The 19634-nt window shown below is 37.0% G+C and overlaps 1 protein-coding gene across 1 annotated transcript in view; it reads left to right on the top strand.

The window, feature by feature from the left end:
- Positions 1-19634, top strand: part of DYNC2H1 (dynein cytoplasmic 2 heavy chain 1) — a 71036-nt gene that overhangs the window by 24823 nt on the left and 26579 nt on the right. Inside the window, exons 13-18 of the mRNA XM_082843969.1 lie at positions 8193-8288; positions 12406-12558; positions 13393-13491; positions 14546-14685; positions 14762-14990; positions 15873-16000. Of these exons, the coding sequence (XP_082700095.1) occupies positions 8193-8288; positions 12406-12558; positions 13393-13491; positions 14546-14685; positions 14762-14990; positions 15873-16000 (845 nt within the window). The remainder of the gene's footprint in view (positions 1-8192; positions 8289-12405; positions 12559-13392; positions 13492-14545; positions 14686-14761; positions 14991-15872; positions 16001-19634) is intronic.

The following is a 19634-nucleotide window of genomic DNA, read 5'->3' as shown; positions in this document are numbered from 1 at the left end:
TTGCAATGGTAAATGGGAGTGTTTTCTTGATTTCACTTTCAGATTTTCATCATTAGTGTATAGGAATGCCAGAGATTTCTGTGCATTAATTTTGTATCCTGCTACTTTACCAAATTCATTGATTAGCTCTAGTACTTTTCTGGTAGCATATTTAGGATTCTCTATGTATAGTATCATGTCATCTGCAAACAGTGACAACTTTACTTCTTATTTTCCGGTTTGGATTCATTTCCTTTTCTTCACTGATTGCTGTGGCTAAAACTTTCAAAACTATGTTCAATAAGAGTGGTGAGAGTGGGCAACCTTGTCTTGTTCCTGATCTTAGTGGAAATGCTTTCAGTTTTTCACCATTGACGATGATGTTGGCTGTGGGCTTGTCATATATGGCCTTTATTATGTTGAGGAAAGTTCCCTCTATGCCTACTTTCTGCAGGGTTTTTATCATAAATGGGTGTTGAATTTTGTCAAAAGCTTTCTCTGCATCTGTTGAGATGAACATATGGTTTTTCTCCTTCAATTTGTTAATATGGTGTATCACGTTGATTGATTTGAGAATATTGAAGAATCCTTACATTCCTGGAATAAACCCCACTTGGTCATGGTGTATGATCCTTTTAATGGGCTGTTGGATTCTGTTTGCTAGTATGTTGTTGAGGATTTTTGCATCTATGTTCATCAGTGATATTGACCTGTAATTTTCTCTCTTTGTGACATCCTTGTCTGGTTTTTGTATCAGGGTGATGGTGGCCTCATAGAATGAGTTTGGGAGTGTTCCTCTCTCTGCTATATTTTGGAAGAGTTTGAGACGGATAGGTGTTAGCTCTTCTCTAAATGTTTGATAGAATTCGCCTGTGAAGCCGTCTGGTCCTAGGCTTTTGTTTGTTGGAAGATTTTTAATCACAGTTTCAATTTCAGTGCTTGTGATTGGTCTGTTCATATTTTCTATTTCTTCCCGAGTCACTCTTGGCAGGTTGTGCATTTCTAAGAATTTGTCCATTTCTTCCAGGTTGTCCACTTTATTGGCGTAGAGTTGCTTGTAGTAATCTCTCATGATGTTTTGTATTTCTGCAGTGTCAGTTGAAACTTCTCCTTTTTCATTTCTAATTCTATTGATTTGAGTCTTCTCCCTTTTTTTCTTGATGAGTCTGGCTAATGGTTTGTCTGTTTTGTTTATCTTCTCAAAGAACCAACTTTTAGTTTTATAGATCTTTGCTATTGTTTTCTTCATTTCTTTTTCATTTATTTCTGATCTGATCTTTATGATTTCTTTCCTTCTGCTAACTTTGGGTTCTTTTTTGTTCTTCTTTCTCTAATTGCTTTAGGTGCAAGGTTAGGTTATTTATTTGAGATGTTTCCTGTTTCTTAAGGTAGGGTTGTATTGCTGTAAACTTCCCTTTTAGAACTGCTTTTGCTGTATCCCTTAGGTTTTGGGTCGTCATGTCTCCATTGTCATTTGTTTCTAGGTATCTTTTTATTTCCTCTTTGATTTCTTCAGTGATCACTTCGTTATTAAGTAGTGTATTGTTTAGCCTCCATGTGTTTGTATTTTTTACAGATCTTTTCCTGTAATTAATATCTGGTCTCATAGCGTTGTGGTCGGAAACGATACTTGATACAATTTCAATTTTCTTAAATTTACCAAGGCTTGAGTTGTGTCCCAAGATATGGTCTATCCTGGAGAATGTTCCATGAGCACTTGAGAAAAATGTGTATTCTGTTGTTTTTGGATGGAATGTCCTATAAATATCAATTAAGTCCATCTTGTTTAATGTATCATTTAAAGCTTGTGTTTCCTTATTTATTTTCATTTTGGATGATCTGTCCATTGGTGAAAGTGGGGTGTTAAAGTCCCCTACTATAAATGTGTTACTGTCGATTTCCCCTTTTATGGCTGTTAGTATTTGCCTTATGTATTGAGGTGCTCGTATGTTGGGTGCATAAATATTTACAATTGTTATATCTTCTTCTTGGATCGATCCCTTGATGATTATGTAGTGTCCTTCTTTGTCTCTTCTAATAGTCTTTATTTTCAAGTCTATTTTGTTTGATATGAGAATTACTACTCCAGCTTTCTTTTGGTTTCCATTTGCATGGAATATGTTTTTCCATCCCCACACTTTCAGTCTGTATGTCTCTAGGTCTGAAGTAGGTGTCTTGTAGACAGCATATATATGGGTCTTGTTTTTGTTTCCCTTCAGCCAATCTTTTGGTGGGAGCATTTAGTCTATTTACATTTAAAGTAATTATCGATATGTATGTTCCTATTCCCATTTTCTTAATTGTTTTGGGTTCGTTATTGTAGGTCTTTTCCTTCTCTTGTGTTTCTTGCCTAGAGAAGTTCCTTTAGCATTTGTTGTAAAGCTGGTTTGGTGGTGCGGAACTCTCTCAGCTTTTGCTTGTCTGTAAGGTTTTAATTTTTCCATCAAATCTGAATGAGATCCTTGCTGGGTAGAGTAATCTTGGTTGCAGGTTTTTCTCCTTCATCACTTTAAATATGTCCTGCCAGTCCCTTCTGGCTTGCAGAGTTTCTGCTGAAAAATCAGCTGTTAACCTTATGGGGATTCCCTTGTGTGTTATTTTTCCCTTGCTGCTTTTAATATGTTTTCTTTGTATTTAATTTTTGACAGTTTGATTAATATGTGTCTTGGCGTGTTTCTCCTTGGATTTACCCTGTATGGGACTCTCTGTGCTTCCTGGACTTGATTAACTATTTTCTTTCCCATATTAGGGAAGTTTTCAACTATAATCTCTTCAAATATTTTCTCAGTCCCTTTCTTTTTCTCTTCTTCTTCTGGAACCCCTGTAATTCGAATGTTGGTGCGTTTAATGTTGTCCCAGAAGTCTCTGAGACTGTCCTTAGTTCTTTTCATTCTTTTTTCTTTATTCTGCTCTGCAGTAGTTATTTCCACTATTTTATCTTCCAGGTCACTTATCCATTCTTCTGCATCAGTTATTCTGCTGTTGATCCCATCTAGAGTATTTTTAATTTCATTTATTGTGTTGTTCATCGTTGCTTGTTTCATCTTTAGTTCTTCTAGGTCCTTGTTAAATGTTTCTTGCATTTTGTCTATTCTATTTCCAGGATTTTGGATCATCTTTACTATCATTATTCTGAACTACTTTTTCAGGTAGACTGCCAATTTCCTCCTCATTTGTTAGGTCTGGTGGGTTTTTATCTTGCTCCTTCATCTGCTGTGTGTTTTTCTGTCTTCTCATTTTGCTTATCTTACTGTGTTTGGGGTTTCCTTTTTGCAGCCTGCAGGTTTGTGGTTCCCGTTGTTTTTGGTGTCTGTCCCCAGTGGCTAAAGTTGGTTCACACTGGGTTGTGTAGTCTTCCTGGTGGAGGGGACTAGTGCCTGTGTTCTGGTGGATGAGGCTGGATCTTGTCTTTCTGGTGGGAAAGTCCACATCTGTTGGTGTGTTTTGGGGTGTCTGTGGACTTATGATTTTAGGCAGCCTCTCTGCTAATGGGTGTGGTTGTGTTCCTGTCTTGCTAGTTGTTTGGCATAGGGTGTAGCTTGCTGGTCGTTGAGTGAAGCTGGGTGCTGGTTTTGAGATGGAGATCTCTGGGAGATTTTCGCTGTTTCATATTATGTGGAGCTGGGAGGTCTCTTGTGGACCAGTGTGCTGAAGTTGGCTTTCCCACCTCAGAGGAACAGCACTGACTCCTGGCTGTAGCACCAAGAGCCTTTCATCCACACGGCTCAGAATAAAAGGGAGAAAAAGTAGAAAGAAAGAAAGAAAGAACGAAGAAAGGAAAGAAAAAAAGGAGGGAGGGGGGGAGGGAGGAAGGAAGGCGGGAGGGAAGGAAGGAACGAAAGAAATAAAGAAGATAAAATAAAATAAAGTAAGGTAAAATAAAATAAAGTTATTAAAATAAAAAATAATTATTAAGAAAAAAAATTTTTTTAAAGAAAAAAAAAATGGACGGATAGGACCCTAGGACAAATGGTTGAATCAAAGCTATACAGACAAAATCTCACACAGAAGCATACACGTACACACTCACAAAAAGAGGAAAAGGGGAAAAAATAAATCTTGCTCTCAAAGCCCACGTCCTTAATTTGGGATGATTCATTGTCTATTCATGTATTCCACAGATGCAGGGTACATCAAGTTGATTGTGGAGCTTTAATCCGCTGCTTCTGAGGCTGCTGGGAGAGATTTCCCTTTCTCTTCTTTGTTCTCACAGCTCCCGGAGCTCAGCTTTGGATTTGGCCCCGCCTCTGTGTGTAGGTCGCAGGAGGGCGTCTGTTCTTAGCTCAGACAGGACAGGGTTAAAGGAGCAGCTGCTTCGGGGACTCTGGCTCACTCAGGCCGGGGGTGGGGGTGGGAGGGAGCGGTAAGGAGTGCGGGGCAAGCCTTTGGCGGCAGAGGCTGGCGTAACGTTGCACCAGCCTGAGGTGCGCTGTGCGTTCTCCCAGGGAAGTTGTTCCTGGATCCCGGGACCCTGGCAGTGGCGGGCTGCACAGTCTCCCCGGAAGGGGGGTGTGGATAGTGACCTGTTCTCTGGGGTCCGCGCTTTTAGCTGCGGCTTGCGCCCGTCTCTGGAGCTCCTTTAAGTAGCGCTCTTAATCCCCTCTCCTCGCGCACTGGGAAACAAAGAGGGAAGAAAAAGTCTCTTGCCTCTTTGGCAGGTCCAGACTTTTCCCCGGACTCCCTTCTGGCTAGCCGTGGTGCACTAACCCCCTGCAGGCTGTGTTCATGCCACCAACGCCAGTCCTCTCCCTGCCTCTGACCGAAGCCCGAGCCTCAGCTCCCAGCCCCGCCCGCCCTGGCGGGTGAGCAGACAAGCCTCTCGGGCTGGTGAGTGCCGGTCGGCACCGATCCTCTGTGCGGGAATCTCCCCGTTTTGCCTTCCGCAACCCTGTTGCTGTGCTCTCCTCCGTGGCCTCGAAGCTCACCCCTCCGCCTCCCGCAGTCTCCGCCCACAAAGGGGCTCCCTAGTGTGTGGAAACCTTTCCTCCTTCACAGCTCCCTCCCGCTGGTGCAGGTCCCGTTCCTATCCTTTTGTCTCTGTTTATTCTTTTTTCTTTTGCCCTACCCAGGTACATGGGGACTTTCTTGCCTTTTGGGAGGTCTGAGGTCTTCTGCCAGCATTCAGTAGGTGTTCTGTAGGAGTTGTTCCACGTGTAGATGTATTTCTGGTGCATATGCTGGATCTTTCTGGAGAGTCCAGGGCAGGCACAAGGCAGTCTGGTGGCTTGAACAGTATTGGAGTGAGTCAGAACCAACTATTATTACCTCATTGTCTCTCTCCTTAGCATGTATACAACACCCTTCTTAATCATACCCTAGCTGACCTTACTGATTGTGGTCTTCACTCCCTATACCTTCCCTCTCATGCTGCACCCTGTGCTTTAGTAATATGAAACTTGGTTCCTCTCTGAACTTGTCATTATGCACTGATACCTCTTCCCTCTGATTGAAGAACTCCAAGTTATCCTTTAATTCCCAACTCACTTTAATTGTTGCATCTTCTTTTAATTGATTGTTCCTTATTTTGTGTGCAGTGTGAAAATCACTCTTAGAACACTTTTATGTAGTATTGGAGTTTTATATTTTTTCTCTCATTTGATTAATAGATCTCAGAGGGCAGGAACAGTATCTTGTGAGTATTTGGTTTCTCATTCTTTCATCCAATAAAGATTCTTTGAGCACTTGTACTGCCAGGCACAGTGTAGTGAGGATATAAAAATGAATATATTACTGCCACACTCTGGTACAGGGTTTCTCAGCCTTGGTACTTTTGGACCACTTCTTTTTGTGGGGGATGTCCTGTGCATTGTAGGATGTTTAGCAGCATCCCTGGCCAGTAGCACGTACCTAGTCCTGACAATCAAAAATATCTCCAGACATTGCCAAATGTCCCCTTGGGTGCAAATCAGCCATGGTTGAGAACCACTGGTCTAGTGGGAGAAAGCAAACTAAACATTGAGTTCTCGTTAAATATCAGGGCTTCTGGTAGATACTGTATTTATGTTATTTCAATTACCCCCACCCCCATTTTTCACTGATCTAATTGGGGATCAGATTTGTAACATAGTTTTCCCAGTACTACACAGCTAGTAAGTTATGAAGTTAGGATTTAATACCAAGTCTCCCTGACTCCAAAGCCCATATTTATTCCATTACAATTCATATAGTGATGACAGATAGTCAACAAGTAGATACAGTGTTTAATGAATACTATATTGTAGATAGATGTTCAGAAAGTCCTGTGAAAGCATAGAGGTGGGAATTTTCAATTATTTTCCTGGGTAGGGTAGAGATAGTATCAGATAAATCTTTACAGAGGAATAATGTTTAATATGAGTTTGAAAGAGCATACATATGTTTTCTCAAGAGCACAAGGTAGTGTGAGTGATCATTTCAGGTAGAGGGACTATATATTCCAAAGCAGAGAGGCTTGCTGACTTTTCTATCCTAAGCATTTAGTCTAACAAAATAAAAGCTCAAAAGATGCTTGAATGATCATATAGTATTTGTATTTACCCCTGGAAGAGCAACTGGGAGAATGTATTGTGTATACCTTTACTTATGAGCACACATTTAGTTAGAGTGGGGGCTATGAAGTAGGATGTTGGATAGAAAACAGTATGGCCACATTGCTATAATTTTATGTATTATTTTGTTTTAGTTTTCCTGATTGGGCTTTTTCTGGGACTACTGTTGTGGTACAGAACAAATAGAGTGGTTATTCCCCACGAAATAAAGTATATTTTTATGCATACTAGTGGAAAGAAGTGACTTGCTATAAAATTAGTTAAGAAACATTTTTAAGCACCTGCTCTGTGCCAAGAATTTTTGACATGCTAGGGATATAAAAATTAAGACAGTCTTCTTAAAGTCCTTAATTAAACTCACTCCACGGTGTCCACTTGATCTTCTTCCCTGAACCTGTCCTTTTTCCCTGACAGAGTTGGCAGTGTCCTCTTTTGTCCACCATGGTACCTTGTAGGTATCTCTATTTTTTGATTCATTGATTAATTCAATGAATGACGTTTACTGAGTGACACTATTACGGGACGTAGATAGCAAATGCATGAATAATACAGTGTTAGGTAGTGATAAGCACATATTTGAAGAAAATGAAAACAGTAATAGGACTGTGACAAATACTGCTATTTTATACAGAATGGCCAGGGGAGGCCTTAATGAAAATGTAATATTTGAGAAGAGACATGGCATAAAATGAGCGAAAGAACCATGCAGATATCTGGAGGAAGACTGTTGCAGGCAGAGGGAATGAATGACTTTCAGAGTTTCTTAGGGAAGACTCTAGAGTTAGGTAAACAGCAAGGAGGCCAATTTCACTGCAGTGCAATTAGGGAGGGGTTTGTGCAGGGCTAAAGGCCAGTTTATGTATAATGTGCCAAGGTAAGGATTTTAGAGTTGGATTTCATTCTTAAGTGTGTTGGGAAACCATTGGAAGGTTTCAGGTAAGAATTTTAGGATTTTACATTTTATTCTCAAATATTTTGGGGAGTCATTTGAAAGTTTTGAATAGGCTAAAGGTATGATACTATTTACGTTTAAGAAAAGACTATTCTGGATACTCTGAATGCTTTGAATAGACCATAGGGCCACAGTTGGAAACAGACCAGTTCTGATACCGTTGCACTGGTCTTGCCAGGAGTTGAGGGTGCTTGAATTGGGGTGGGATTGATGGAGGTGGGTGAAGTGGTTGAATTCAATATATGTTTTGAAGGCACAGTCAATAGACTTCTACTCGTGTGGAATGTGAGAGAAGCGTTAAGGACAACTCAAAAGTTTTTTTTGGTCTGAGAAATGGGTAAATCATTGTGTTATATACTGACGAAGGAACAGGTTCTTAGAGTTGCAAGAATAAGTTCACTTTTTTAGCACTTTAACATGCTTTACTGGTTTCCTTTGTGTTCCCTATGAGGCTGTGAACTTCTTGATTCCAGGGACTAGGTTTTATAGTCTTTGTTTAATCACCCACCAGAACATGACTTGGCAGATTATAGGAACTCAGCACATACTTACACTTGCTGCTTTTGTATGTTAATACATGCGTAAGTGCTCTATTGGAGATGAAAAACTAATTTTTTGCTAAATTTTATAATTGAGAAGAGTTAATATTTCCATTCAAATAATTAAAATTGAAAAATTTAAAATTAAGTTGCTATTTATTATTAATTATTCCTAATTGGAATTTTACTTTGTAGGTGGCACATTTTTACAATTCTATCGATCAACAAATGATTCAAAGTCAGAGACCAATGATGTTACAATCTGCCTTAGCGTTTGAACAGATAATTAAGGTAAATGGACTTTTTATGCTATTATAATTAGATTTTACATGTGAAGTGTTTCTTATTTCTTAGTTTTTTCGTATACCCTTCAGCTTAACACAGCCATTGATCTAAGGCTTTATTTTGCTCCCCAGTGACTTCCTTCAGTCTTAACAAGTAACATTTTTTACAACTGTAGATTTAAACAGTTATAATGTTTCACATATTTTGGTGCTGATTTTGATCAATTGAATTTATATATATATATATATATATATATATATTTATATATATGTAGTACAGTAAGTCCCCTACACATGAACCTTCAAGTTGCGAACTTTCAGAGATGTGAACGTGCGTTCCATCAACATCAGGCATGAGTGAAACTGCAGCTTGCCTTCCGGCTCCTGTTGCTGACGATCCTTCAGCTCTACCATCTCCCACCCCTTCTGCCTCCTCCAGTCAGTAACTCTTCTTGCCTGATCACTCGATGCCAGCCCCTTTATGCCAGCTGTTGTACTGTACTAATGTACTTTTCAAGGTACTGTACTGCTAAGATTAAAAACGTTTTTTTAATTTTTTGTGTCTGGTTTTATGTATTATTTGTGTGAAAGGTATTATAAGCCTATTACAGTACAGTACAATATAGCCGATTGTGTTAGTTGGGTACCTAGGCTAACTTTTTTGGATTTGCAAAGAAATTGGACTTATGAATGTGCTCTCGGAATGGAACTCGTTCGTATGTAGGGGACTTACTGTATACAAACTTGTATGCTATTATATTTACTTATTCACTGAAGTGCGAGGTCCTTATATACAAGACTCTTTAGTGCTTTTCCATCATCTCCTGATTTTATAATTTAAGTTTTATTTGCTCTTTATCTATGCTTATTTAAATATCCACACATATGAAATTAGAAAAACCCACACTAGTTTTTAAACTGTTAGTATGTGACTGCTCACTTTTTGAAATAAACATTTTTAGTCTTCAGAGACATGAAATATTTTAAAAGATAAGTAGAAGAGGGATATACCCATTAATTCTTCTTTTATTTAAAGTGGATAGCTAGTTGTGTCATGGTTCTCAAGACCACCCCCAGGTTCTGTGATTTACTAGAAGGACTCATAGGCCTCAGGGTATAGTTGTACTCACAGATGATTTACTTATGATTTATTACAGTGAGAGGAGGCAAAGCAAAGTCAGCAAAGGAAAAGGTACATGGGGTGAAATCCTGGGGAAACCAGGTGCAAGCTTTCAAGAGTCCTTTCCCAGTGTAATCACCCAGGGCATGCTTAATTTCTCCAGCAAGAAGTAGCACATGTGAAATATTGCTTTTCTAGGAAAGATCATTGCCCAGGCTTTTATCGGGAACTGGTCATGTAGGTATCTTCTGCCTTAATATGTACCAAAATTCCAGATTCCCAGAAGACAATCAAGTGTTCAGCATAAACCATATTGTTTAGGTACAGTGAGCCACTCTTAAAAATTAGAGTGGTGGGAACTCTTCCAAAATCCAAGTTCTCAGATGCCAGCTAAGGGCCAATCTTTTAAGCAGACCTTTTAAGGGATAACAGTCAGACCTGCTAAGATAACTTTTTAATGCACACTAGTTCTCAGGCTTAAAATTTACTAGAATTTATATAATTCATATTATAGATGTTATTAAATTTTTTTTCTTATTACCAGAGCTCAATATGAGTTTATGATGGAAAATTTCAAAAATATAGGTAAACAGAAAGAACAAATGTTTTATGATTGTACTACTAAGAGTTGGCCATTCTTAATAGTGTATATGTCATTTTAAACTTTTTTTTCTGTGCATGTTTACAAGTGTACTTTTTGAAAATGGGTTAATACTTTATTATTTTTAAACTTTTTCACCTAATAGATAATGTTTTAAATCAGAGTGTTCAGAGCCCTTTCTTCTGTAATAAATGTATTCAAAATTACATCTGTTGATATTTCTAAAGAGGAAGCTTATTTTGAGAAATTGGGTTGCGAGAAGTAAATAATTATATTTAACATATGTTAAATGAGACATAGTAGGGGACAAAAACTAAGATAGGAGGAGAAGGAACACTAAAGTTCTTAATACTCCCCTGGCCACTCTCTATATTGGAGAGCAGGAAGTCTTAATTTATTTATTTTTATACACTAGTAATACAACAGTAAGTAGTGTGTAGTAATTATTCAGTAAATTTTTTTTGAACTGATTCACAGAGTATTTTATTGAATTTATTATAATTGTTTAGTTTCATTCATTCATCACCTGTTTATAGAGGGTCACAATATGCCAGAGACTTGCTATGCCTTAATATATACCAGTTCAAGTGAAGTATAGAAACCTCACTTGTAGTTAGGTCTCTTTATCCTCTTCATTTTTATATATTTGTCTTAAATATTTAGTAACCTTTACATACATGAAACACTGCATCAGATGGGGTTTGCTTCAATCATCAAATATGATTTAAGAAACTCATGAGAAGGATAGTTTATTTTTTATTTACATTTTCCACATCCCAATGTTCTTTTTTCCTTTCTAAAGTTCCACGCTTTTTTAAAAAAATCATTTCCTTCTTATTGAGAAAACTTCCTTTAGCCATACTTTTAAGAGTAGGTTTGCTAGTGACAGATTCTCTTAGTTTTTGTTTAAGAATGTTTTTATTTTCCCTCATTCCTGAAGGATAGTTTCACCAGATATATAATTCATGGTTGACAGTTGTTGTCTATTTTCTTTTTTTTTTAGAGAAATTGTTTCTAAGTTACTTTATTTTTTTAATGTTTCATTTATTTTATTTTATTTATTTATTTTTGGCTGCATTGGGTTTTCCTTGCTGCACATGGGCTTTCTTCTAGTTGCGGCGAGTGGGGGCTGCTCTTTGTTGTGGTGCGTGAGCTTCTCATTGCGGTGGCTTCTCTTGTTGTGGAGCATGGGCTCTAGGCTCATGGGCTTCAGTAGTTGTGGCTCATGGGCTCTAGAGTGCAGGGTCAGTAGTTGTGGTGCACGGGCTTCGTTGCTGCATGGCATGTGGGATCTTCCCGGACCAGGACTCGAACACGGGTCCCCTGCATTGGCAGGTGGATTCTTAACCACTGTGCCTCCAGGGAAGCCCAACAGTTGTTTTCTTTTAGCACTTTAAAATGTTGTTCCACTTCCTCCTGGCCCTCATGGTTTCAGCTGAGAAATCCACTGCCATTCAAATTTGCATTCCTTTCTAAGTGATGCGTTGTTTCTTTCTGAAACAGTGAGGTACAGCTTGAAGACAGGGTGAGTGTATATGTTAAAATTTCTGCTGGGCTCTGCAGATACTATCCTGACAAAAATGGAACACTGACTTGCACTGCTTCCTTTTCAGATGAGTGGAGTTGAAGTTTAGTGACCCCTTTTCCCCTACTGACACCTTCCCATGAAAGTGGGACATCAATTGGCAGTGTCTTGTTGCCTCCAAGTAGAGTGTAAGCGTAGCTCCCTTCTAAGCTCTGTTGACATGATTGGGAGGATGTGGAGGGCTGATTCACACTGCTCTGTTGCAGCGTAATGGGGGTAGAGGCTCAGCTCTCTGTTAAGCCCCACTGACATAAGCAGGGGATGGAAGATCAGCTCACTTCCTGGTCCCAATGAAACTGAAGAAGGGGGTGGGTTTCTATTGGTGTTAAGTTGGAGTAGGGTGCGTATTGCTAAAAAGGTTTTCTGTCATTAGGCCACTGTTTTTCTGGTCCTGTGGACAGAGGGAACAGGCTTCTTCTGGAGGTTTTTTGTCTGTCTCTGGGGGGTGGTTCCAGGTTGGAGGCTTCTCCAGCATACTGTCTGGGATATAAGGGAGACATTAAGGAAACACAGGTGTGTTGTTCCTCAATTCCCAAGGTTTCTAGGCTGTCCACCTTCTTATTTCTATCTTTTAGTATTCCTATGCTTGTTTGTTATGTTATGTCCAGGGTATTTTAGTTGTAAGAGGGAGAACTTGGAAGGAATGGGGCTACTCAGTTCTGGGCAGAATGCCTTATCATTTATAAAATGGAAAAAACTATTGTGTGCTCTTTTATTGCACGTCAATATTAGGGATAATTGGACTAATGATATAGAATATTGAATCTTTTCAAAAAAAGAAGTGTGTTAAATACTAAATGTCATTTGTTGTACCTTAGAATTCAAAAGTAGGAAGTGGGGGAAAGTCACAGATTACTTGGAATAATCCTAAAGAATTAGAAGGCTACATCCAAAAACTCCAAAATGCTGCTGAACGACTTGCCACTGAAAATAGAAGACTGAGAAAATGGCACATTACATTTTGCGAAAAGGTATATTTTATTTATAAAATTTAATAAGCTATGAATAGTATTATTTAAAAAGTAATTAGGTTATAATTTTAAATAACTTCCTATTTGGAAATAATTTGAGACTTTAAGTTGCAAAAATAGTTTAAAGAGTTCACACTTGCCCTTCACCCAGCTTTCCCTATTGTCATCAACTTATGTAACCATAGTACATTTATCAAAACTAGGAAATAAACTGTTTTGAATTTTATAACTTTTTCCACTGATGTCCTTTTTCCTTTTGAGTGTCCAATCCAGGATCCCACCTTGCATTTAAATGTTGAGGCTCTGTAGTCTCCTACTCCTCAGTCTTACCTTGTTTTTCATGACCTTGATACTTTTGATGAGTACTGGTCAGTTATTTTGTAATGTCTCTTTTTTTTTTTTTTTTTTTTTTTTTTTTTTTGTGGTACGCAGGCCTCTCACTGTTGTGGCCTCTCCCGTTGCGGAGCACAGGCTCTGGAAGTGCAGGCTCAGCGGCCATGGCTCACTGGCCCAGCCGCTCCGCGGCATGTGGGATCTTCCCGGACCGGGGCACGAACCCGTGTCCCCTGCATCGGCAGGCGGACTCTCAACCACTGCGCCACCACGGAAGCCCCTGTAATGTCTCTTGATTTGGTTTTATATGATGCTTTCTCATTTTAGATTGAGATTATACAATTTTGGTAGGAATACCACAGAAGTGATATTTTGCCTTTCTCAGTACATTGATTAGGTATTGATATGTCTTATTATAGGTTGAGTTAACCTTTATCACTTGGGTAAGGTGGTACCTGTCAAGATTTTCTACTGAAATTATTATGTTCTAATTTTTAATAGGTGGTAATTCTTATGGACATTGATTTGCTTCGGCAGCAACAGCGGTGGAAAGATGGATTACAAGAATTAAGAACTGGCTTAGCAAGTGTAGAAGCACAGGTAAAGTGTGTTTTACTTTGTGTCTACACTTTGTAATATGACCTTTTCAGAATGTGAATATATGAATTGATGAAAAGTTCATAAAGGTTATCTGTAAATCTTTACTAATGAATTCCTCATAAATTTAGAATTTGACTGAATTATATATAAAGACCATAAATAAGCAATGCATTTACGTTTAAAAATATGTTTCTGTTTGTCTTACGGAATTCCAGATCCCTCAATTTAGACTTTGTAAATAGTTTCTCTGACATGGTGCTAAAATATCTATCATTTGTTAGTTTTCTTTTAGGTGATTGTTACGTCTGTTGTGACAAAGTTAAGTTTAGGCAGAAGCCTAATGACTGAAATAACTCTGTTTCAGAATTTTTTCTTTTTTTTGGGTAAAATGTCAGTTCCACATGCATTTTGATATGAGATGATCTGTACAAAAGTAGTTTGCACAGAGTCTACCTAGTAGGTGATAAAGGGATCTTAGTGGAATATGAGGTAAGTATCTTAAACATTTACATATATTTTTCAGCTCTTAGAACTTCAAGAAAAAAATAAAAATGAAAGTATTAGGATTGATATGTTTATGGTTATATGGAAGCAAAAAAGTATGTAAACTATACTGTGCATTCTTTTGTTTTAAATGTATCATGTTTTTAAATGTGCAATGGATTATTTAGGGAGTGAAGGGAATAGAAGAGTTATACTTGATGGGAATTTTTGAAAAAGGACTAAGAAATATACAAAATAAACTATTGTTCCTGTTATTGTTGTTGTTTTAATAGGATCATAAAATAAAGTCCATATGTAAAATGCATTTACTATTAACTTGATTTTTAAAATTTTTCTGATCTTTTTGTGTACTATTTATAAGCACTAAGATTAGAGATTTTCATATTTGACTTTATATATACAAGTAGCAATTAAGGAATTACATGTTTTAAGATATTTAAGATGAGGGTTTTTTTGCTTATAATTTTACCAAATGTGATATGAAAGCATTAAATGAAAACCCATTCTACCACCTAATTATTAAATAAAAAATGTGAATATAACATATTAGGGATTCCAAGCAAGTGACATGCATGCGTGGAAACAGCACTGGAATCATCAACTGTACAAAGCTCTGGAACATCAGTATCAGATGGGCTTAGAAGCACTTAATGAGAATCTGCCAGAAATAAATATAGACTTAACATACAAGTAAGATTTTTTAAACTAATTTTCAATCTATACTTTTCCAATAATTTATATGTTAAAGTTATTTATTTGCTTTCAGACAAGGACGATTACAATTCAAGCCTCCTTTTGAAGAAATTCGGGCTAAATATTATAGAGAAATGAAGAGATTCATCGGCATTCCTAATCAGTTTAAGGGAGTGGGTGAGGCAGGAGATGAATCTATTTTTTCTATTATGATTGATAGAAATGCAAGTGGATTTCTGACTATTTTCAGCAAAGCAGAAGATCTATTTAGGAGATTGTCAGCTGTTTTACATCAACATAAGGTATGGAACATGTAATTTTCTGTCCTACTGTAATATTCATCTGATTGATTGAATTAGTATTAAATGTACAAATCAACAAATTATCTTGTGTGGCATAAAGTAAAAATATGCAAGCCAGAGAGCCAAAGTTTAGAATTCATATACAATCTAGGTTTATGCTATAGATGAGAAAAATGTTACCCTAAATTTTTTTTCTCTCTTTTTGAAGATTGAGAAGCTAGTTTCTCTTTCTTTTCTTTTTTTGAATGTTGTATCAACTTGGAATTTGACGTGACTCTGTTGTGTCATTTTTAATTCCTTTCAGGAAAATATATCCTTTTCTTTATTCTTTGGATTGAGAGCAATCCATGGAGGGAAGCCCTCAACGTTAATGAAATTGAGATGATTTAATTTCTTACTTTTGTTAAGGTGCATCATACTAACTCTCCAGAGATAAACCCCTATTGCATTTATTGCTCGTTTGATTGATCCTGAGGCATATGACTGAGAATTCATCAAGTTTCTTAACTGCCGCTGCAGTGCTTCTTCTGCATTTTATTTTTCTGGAATTAATTGAATCTGGATACTTGCGGATTTGTTGCCTATAGTAGCTCTTGGCTTTGCAGAAGTGATTCTGTCTTTGACACATCAAACTTGAGAATCTAAAGAAAAGTTTTTTGCAGTCTCTTCAAAAAAGTTTTATGATCAGTATATTTTTATGTATTGTTTTTTTTTCCTGTTCATTCTTTAGGCTATGTGATAATGATTACATTTATATACTTAAACTGAAATTTATTTGAAACCTCACATTTGCCCCTTTTTATTGTTTTTAATAGTTGGACTCTAATCTTTTAAATGGTAACTTATTCTATTCTTTTAATAATATGTTTTCCATTTATACAGGAATGGATTGTAATTGGGCAAGTTGATATGGAAGCTCTAGTGGAAAAGCATCTTTCTACAGTACATGATTGGGAGAAAAATTTTAAAGCACTGAAAATAAAAGGGAAAGAAGTAGAACGACTTCCAAGGTATGATACAGAAGTTAAAGTAGTACTTATGTATCATAGCAGTTCTTGCCATGGGATAGTATGGGTACTCTTCATTTAGTGGTACTGAAGTCCAGTCATTGGTCTTACCTCCTCTAGAGCTCAGCTATGACACTTGAGAATCATCTGAGTAGAGAATTGCTGAGACTAAGAAAACCTCTTCTAGAGGTTCGGCTGGCTGAGACCTAGTTGGATAGGACAGACTGGGGGAAGAGGCTTCTTTCCAGATCTGGTGTGAGGATCTAATATTTGATGTGCACGGGCACAGTCTAAGAATGGTAAGAATCTACTACTGAGAGCATACTGGAGGACATTTGACTCCAATTTTGTATGGCTCTGCCCCCTTTCAAAATGCCCTGGGAGGCACACAAGATAGTGCTGCCTCTGGGTATTGCCCTAAATGTGGAGGAGGCCTTCTGAGGGGCATTTCATAACCCAGAATATCCCCTTCACTGTCTGGAATTCCGATCACTGAAACCATTCTATGCAATAAGCCCTGGGAAGGAAGGAAGGGCCTTGTTTAATTGTGTATATATTACCTATAAAGTATAATATCACTTTTATTAATCCATTTGTTCTTTCTTTCAATAACTATTTGGTGCTCATTTACAATATGCAAAACCTTGTCCTGTGGGAGTAGAAAGATGAAGACAGAGTTCCTGAGATGAATTTGCTTGCTCTCTCGTAGTGCAATAAGACAAGTATGTTTGATGATTAAGTCAAGTACACGCAGGCGTTGAGAGAGTGGGCTCTGGAGGTAGATGGCTCTTACTAGCTGCATGAGTTTGACAGTCATTTCAACCCTGTGAACCTCCATTTCCTCAGCTTTAAAGCAATTACAACTATATTATTTATCTCAGTGTTTTGCCGATTAAATGAGTAATTTGCATGTAAATTAATGGTAGAGGTTAAGTTCTCAATAAATGCTAGTTGTTATTAATTGTTATTAATACTAGATAGAATAATCTATATTCCATATTAGAGACTGGACTAAAGGCTATGGAGATTTACAGGATGATATCCCATCCATTTGTGGCAAAATCAGGGAAAGCTTCATTAAGATAGAAATAGTTGAACTAGGATTTTGATGGGTAGAAATGAGAATTGGAGGTTAAAGCAGAGTCTCTCAGGAGAGGGATTTATATACTGAAAACAGAAGTTGGTTAATTGAGAATTTGATTAGGGTTAATGTTTTATTAGGGACTAGAGGAGATATTTCTGGAAAGGAGTAGATAAAGTACAGATTTGGGAGAGTCTTACATTCTAAAACAGGGAATTTGGATGTTATTCGTGTTAGAATGATTAGTTGTTGAAGGTTTCTAAACAGAAGCGTGTTAGTACCAAAGCTATACATTAGGAATGTTAATCTGGAAATAGAGTTGTATGGTGGAATCAAGAGATCCTGGAGGAAGAGAGGTTCGTCTGTCTTCATCCAGAAACCCAGTAATAATTAATTGAATCAAGTTGTTGGTATTCAAAATGTGGAGGAGGAAATATTATGAGGTATTAAGGGGTCTTACTTTTGAAGGAAGATGAGGGATGAGGAATAGAGAAGAGACAAATGGCTTGAAGGTTTGAACTTGGATGACTAGGATAATGATAGTGCCATTAACGTTACTTTGAAGTAAGGAAAAGACAGTGTTTTTGTAATGTTTGAACATGAGATTTCTCTGTTGGATACTCTATTTGAGCCCATTTTTGTTTGACTTTATGCTGTTACCTGACTGCCCAAGACCTCTACTGCTGCTACTGCTATTTGTTTGTCCTTTTCTATAGACGGGGTTTCTATTTATACTTCCCTGCCAAAGCTAAACAAAACAAAAAGAATGCCTGTCCTACATGCCATATTTCATTTTTCTGTTTCTTGCTTATAAGTTAACATGTATTCATCTAAGCTAATATACACACATATATACACACAGATAATTATTTTATGGGTACTTTTGGGAAATATGCTGTAAGATTAGAAAATCCATATCCTGAGGGTGTATTTCAGATACTGCAGTAAGGATATACTTTTTGGGTAGGCCATCTATGTCCATCCCATTCTGTCTATGGCTGAATGGAGCCTCAATTGCACATTAACAATATTTTCAATTGAAAGGTGAACATTAGTCTTGTCCACAAGATTCAGTGTGTACAACTCTGCTGTAATCATATCACTTTATGTATTAATTCATTAGTAAAATATGGTATAATGTTTTTAGGTTTACCAAAATCATCTATTTTCATATATCAAATGTTAGAAATTTAGACATTTTGTGTCAGGATTTCAAAAATCAAATAACTTCATGTATAAGACAAATTGACTCTTAGGTTTTGGTGGTTAAGAACTGGAGTTTAAACCTCTCCAGTTAGTGGGTGATTGAGAATAAATAAAACTGTAAGAGAAAATTGTATTTTTATAATGAAACTTTAACGCTTATAACTTGCTTTCTAAGAATATCACCTGGTTCTATGTTTTTTTTTTTTTTTTTTTTTGGCTGTATGCGGGCCTCTCACTGTTGTGGCCTCCCCAGTTGCGGAGCACTGGCTCCGGACGCGCAGGCTCAGCAGCCATGGCTCACGGGCCCAGCCGCTCCGCGGCACGTGGGATCTTCCCGGACCGGGGCACGAACCCGCGTCCCCTGCATCGGCAGGCGGACTCTCAACCACTGCGCCACCAGGGAAGCCCTGGTTCTATGTTTTAAAAAGAGTCTTTCTAAATAATTTTTTAGACCAAAATTTCCAGACTTTTTTTACTTTATATAATTTACGATAAATATGAGGTTTACTCAGATGAATGATTCTGGTTCAACTTCTGTTTGTTTAGAACATTATAATTTGCATTCAGAGTACCATGCAAAGAATTAATGTTCTTAAAAATATATGCCTTTTTTCTGATTGTTAAAATAGTACATTTGTTTTATAAATTTTTTAAAATATAAAAAGGCATAATGACAATTGCTGTTAATATTTGATGTTTTGGACATATTAGTACATCTGCTTACAAAATTTGGATCATACTGTATCCTGCTATTTATTTAACACTAATCATTAGTATTTTACCATGTCATTATCTGGTCCTCAAAAATATGACTTTAAATTGTATAGATATATAATAATTTATTTAGCCACTCTGGTATTTAGTTTACTTCTATTTTTTCACTATTATAATTAATACTTTGAAGAAGATACCTGTATGTAAATCTTGGAGTCTGCCCTGAAAATCTCCTTAGGATAAGTTCTAAAAGTGAAGTTACTAAGATAAAAGAATATACCTATTTTAAAATTTGATATAGGTAAATTGCCCTTGCAAAAGTTGTATTGTTTTATACTCTGACCAACAGTTCTGAGAGTTCTCTATTTGCCCACATGATTGAAGATATGAATTAACAATTCATTGCATTCTTGTGAATTAGATAGGTAGAAAATGGTATGTTTTATTGCTTTAGTGTCTTTATAATCTATATTCACTTTCTATGTTTGTTTTATTTTCCCTATCATTATTGCTTGTACTTTGACTACAGGATAATAATTTATTTTATAAATCTTTAAATAAGTATGTTACATACTGTGACAAGTAAAGCATGTAAAAATTTAAATATATTCATGTTGATACTTTAGTAAATTCATA

Source organism: Leucopleurus acutus, assembly GCF_964270905.1.
Source record: "Leucopleurus acutus genome assembly, chromosome: 8".
Classification (NCBI taxonomy): Eukaryota; Metazoa; Chordata; class Mammalia; order Artiodactyla; family Delphinidae; genus Leucopleurus; species Leucopleurus acutus.
This window is presented reverse-complemented; position numbering and strand designations above follow the sequence as displayed.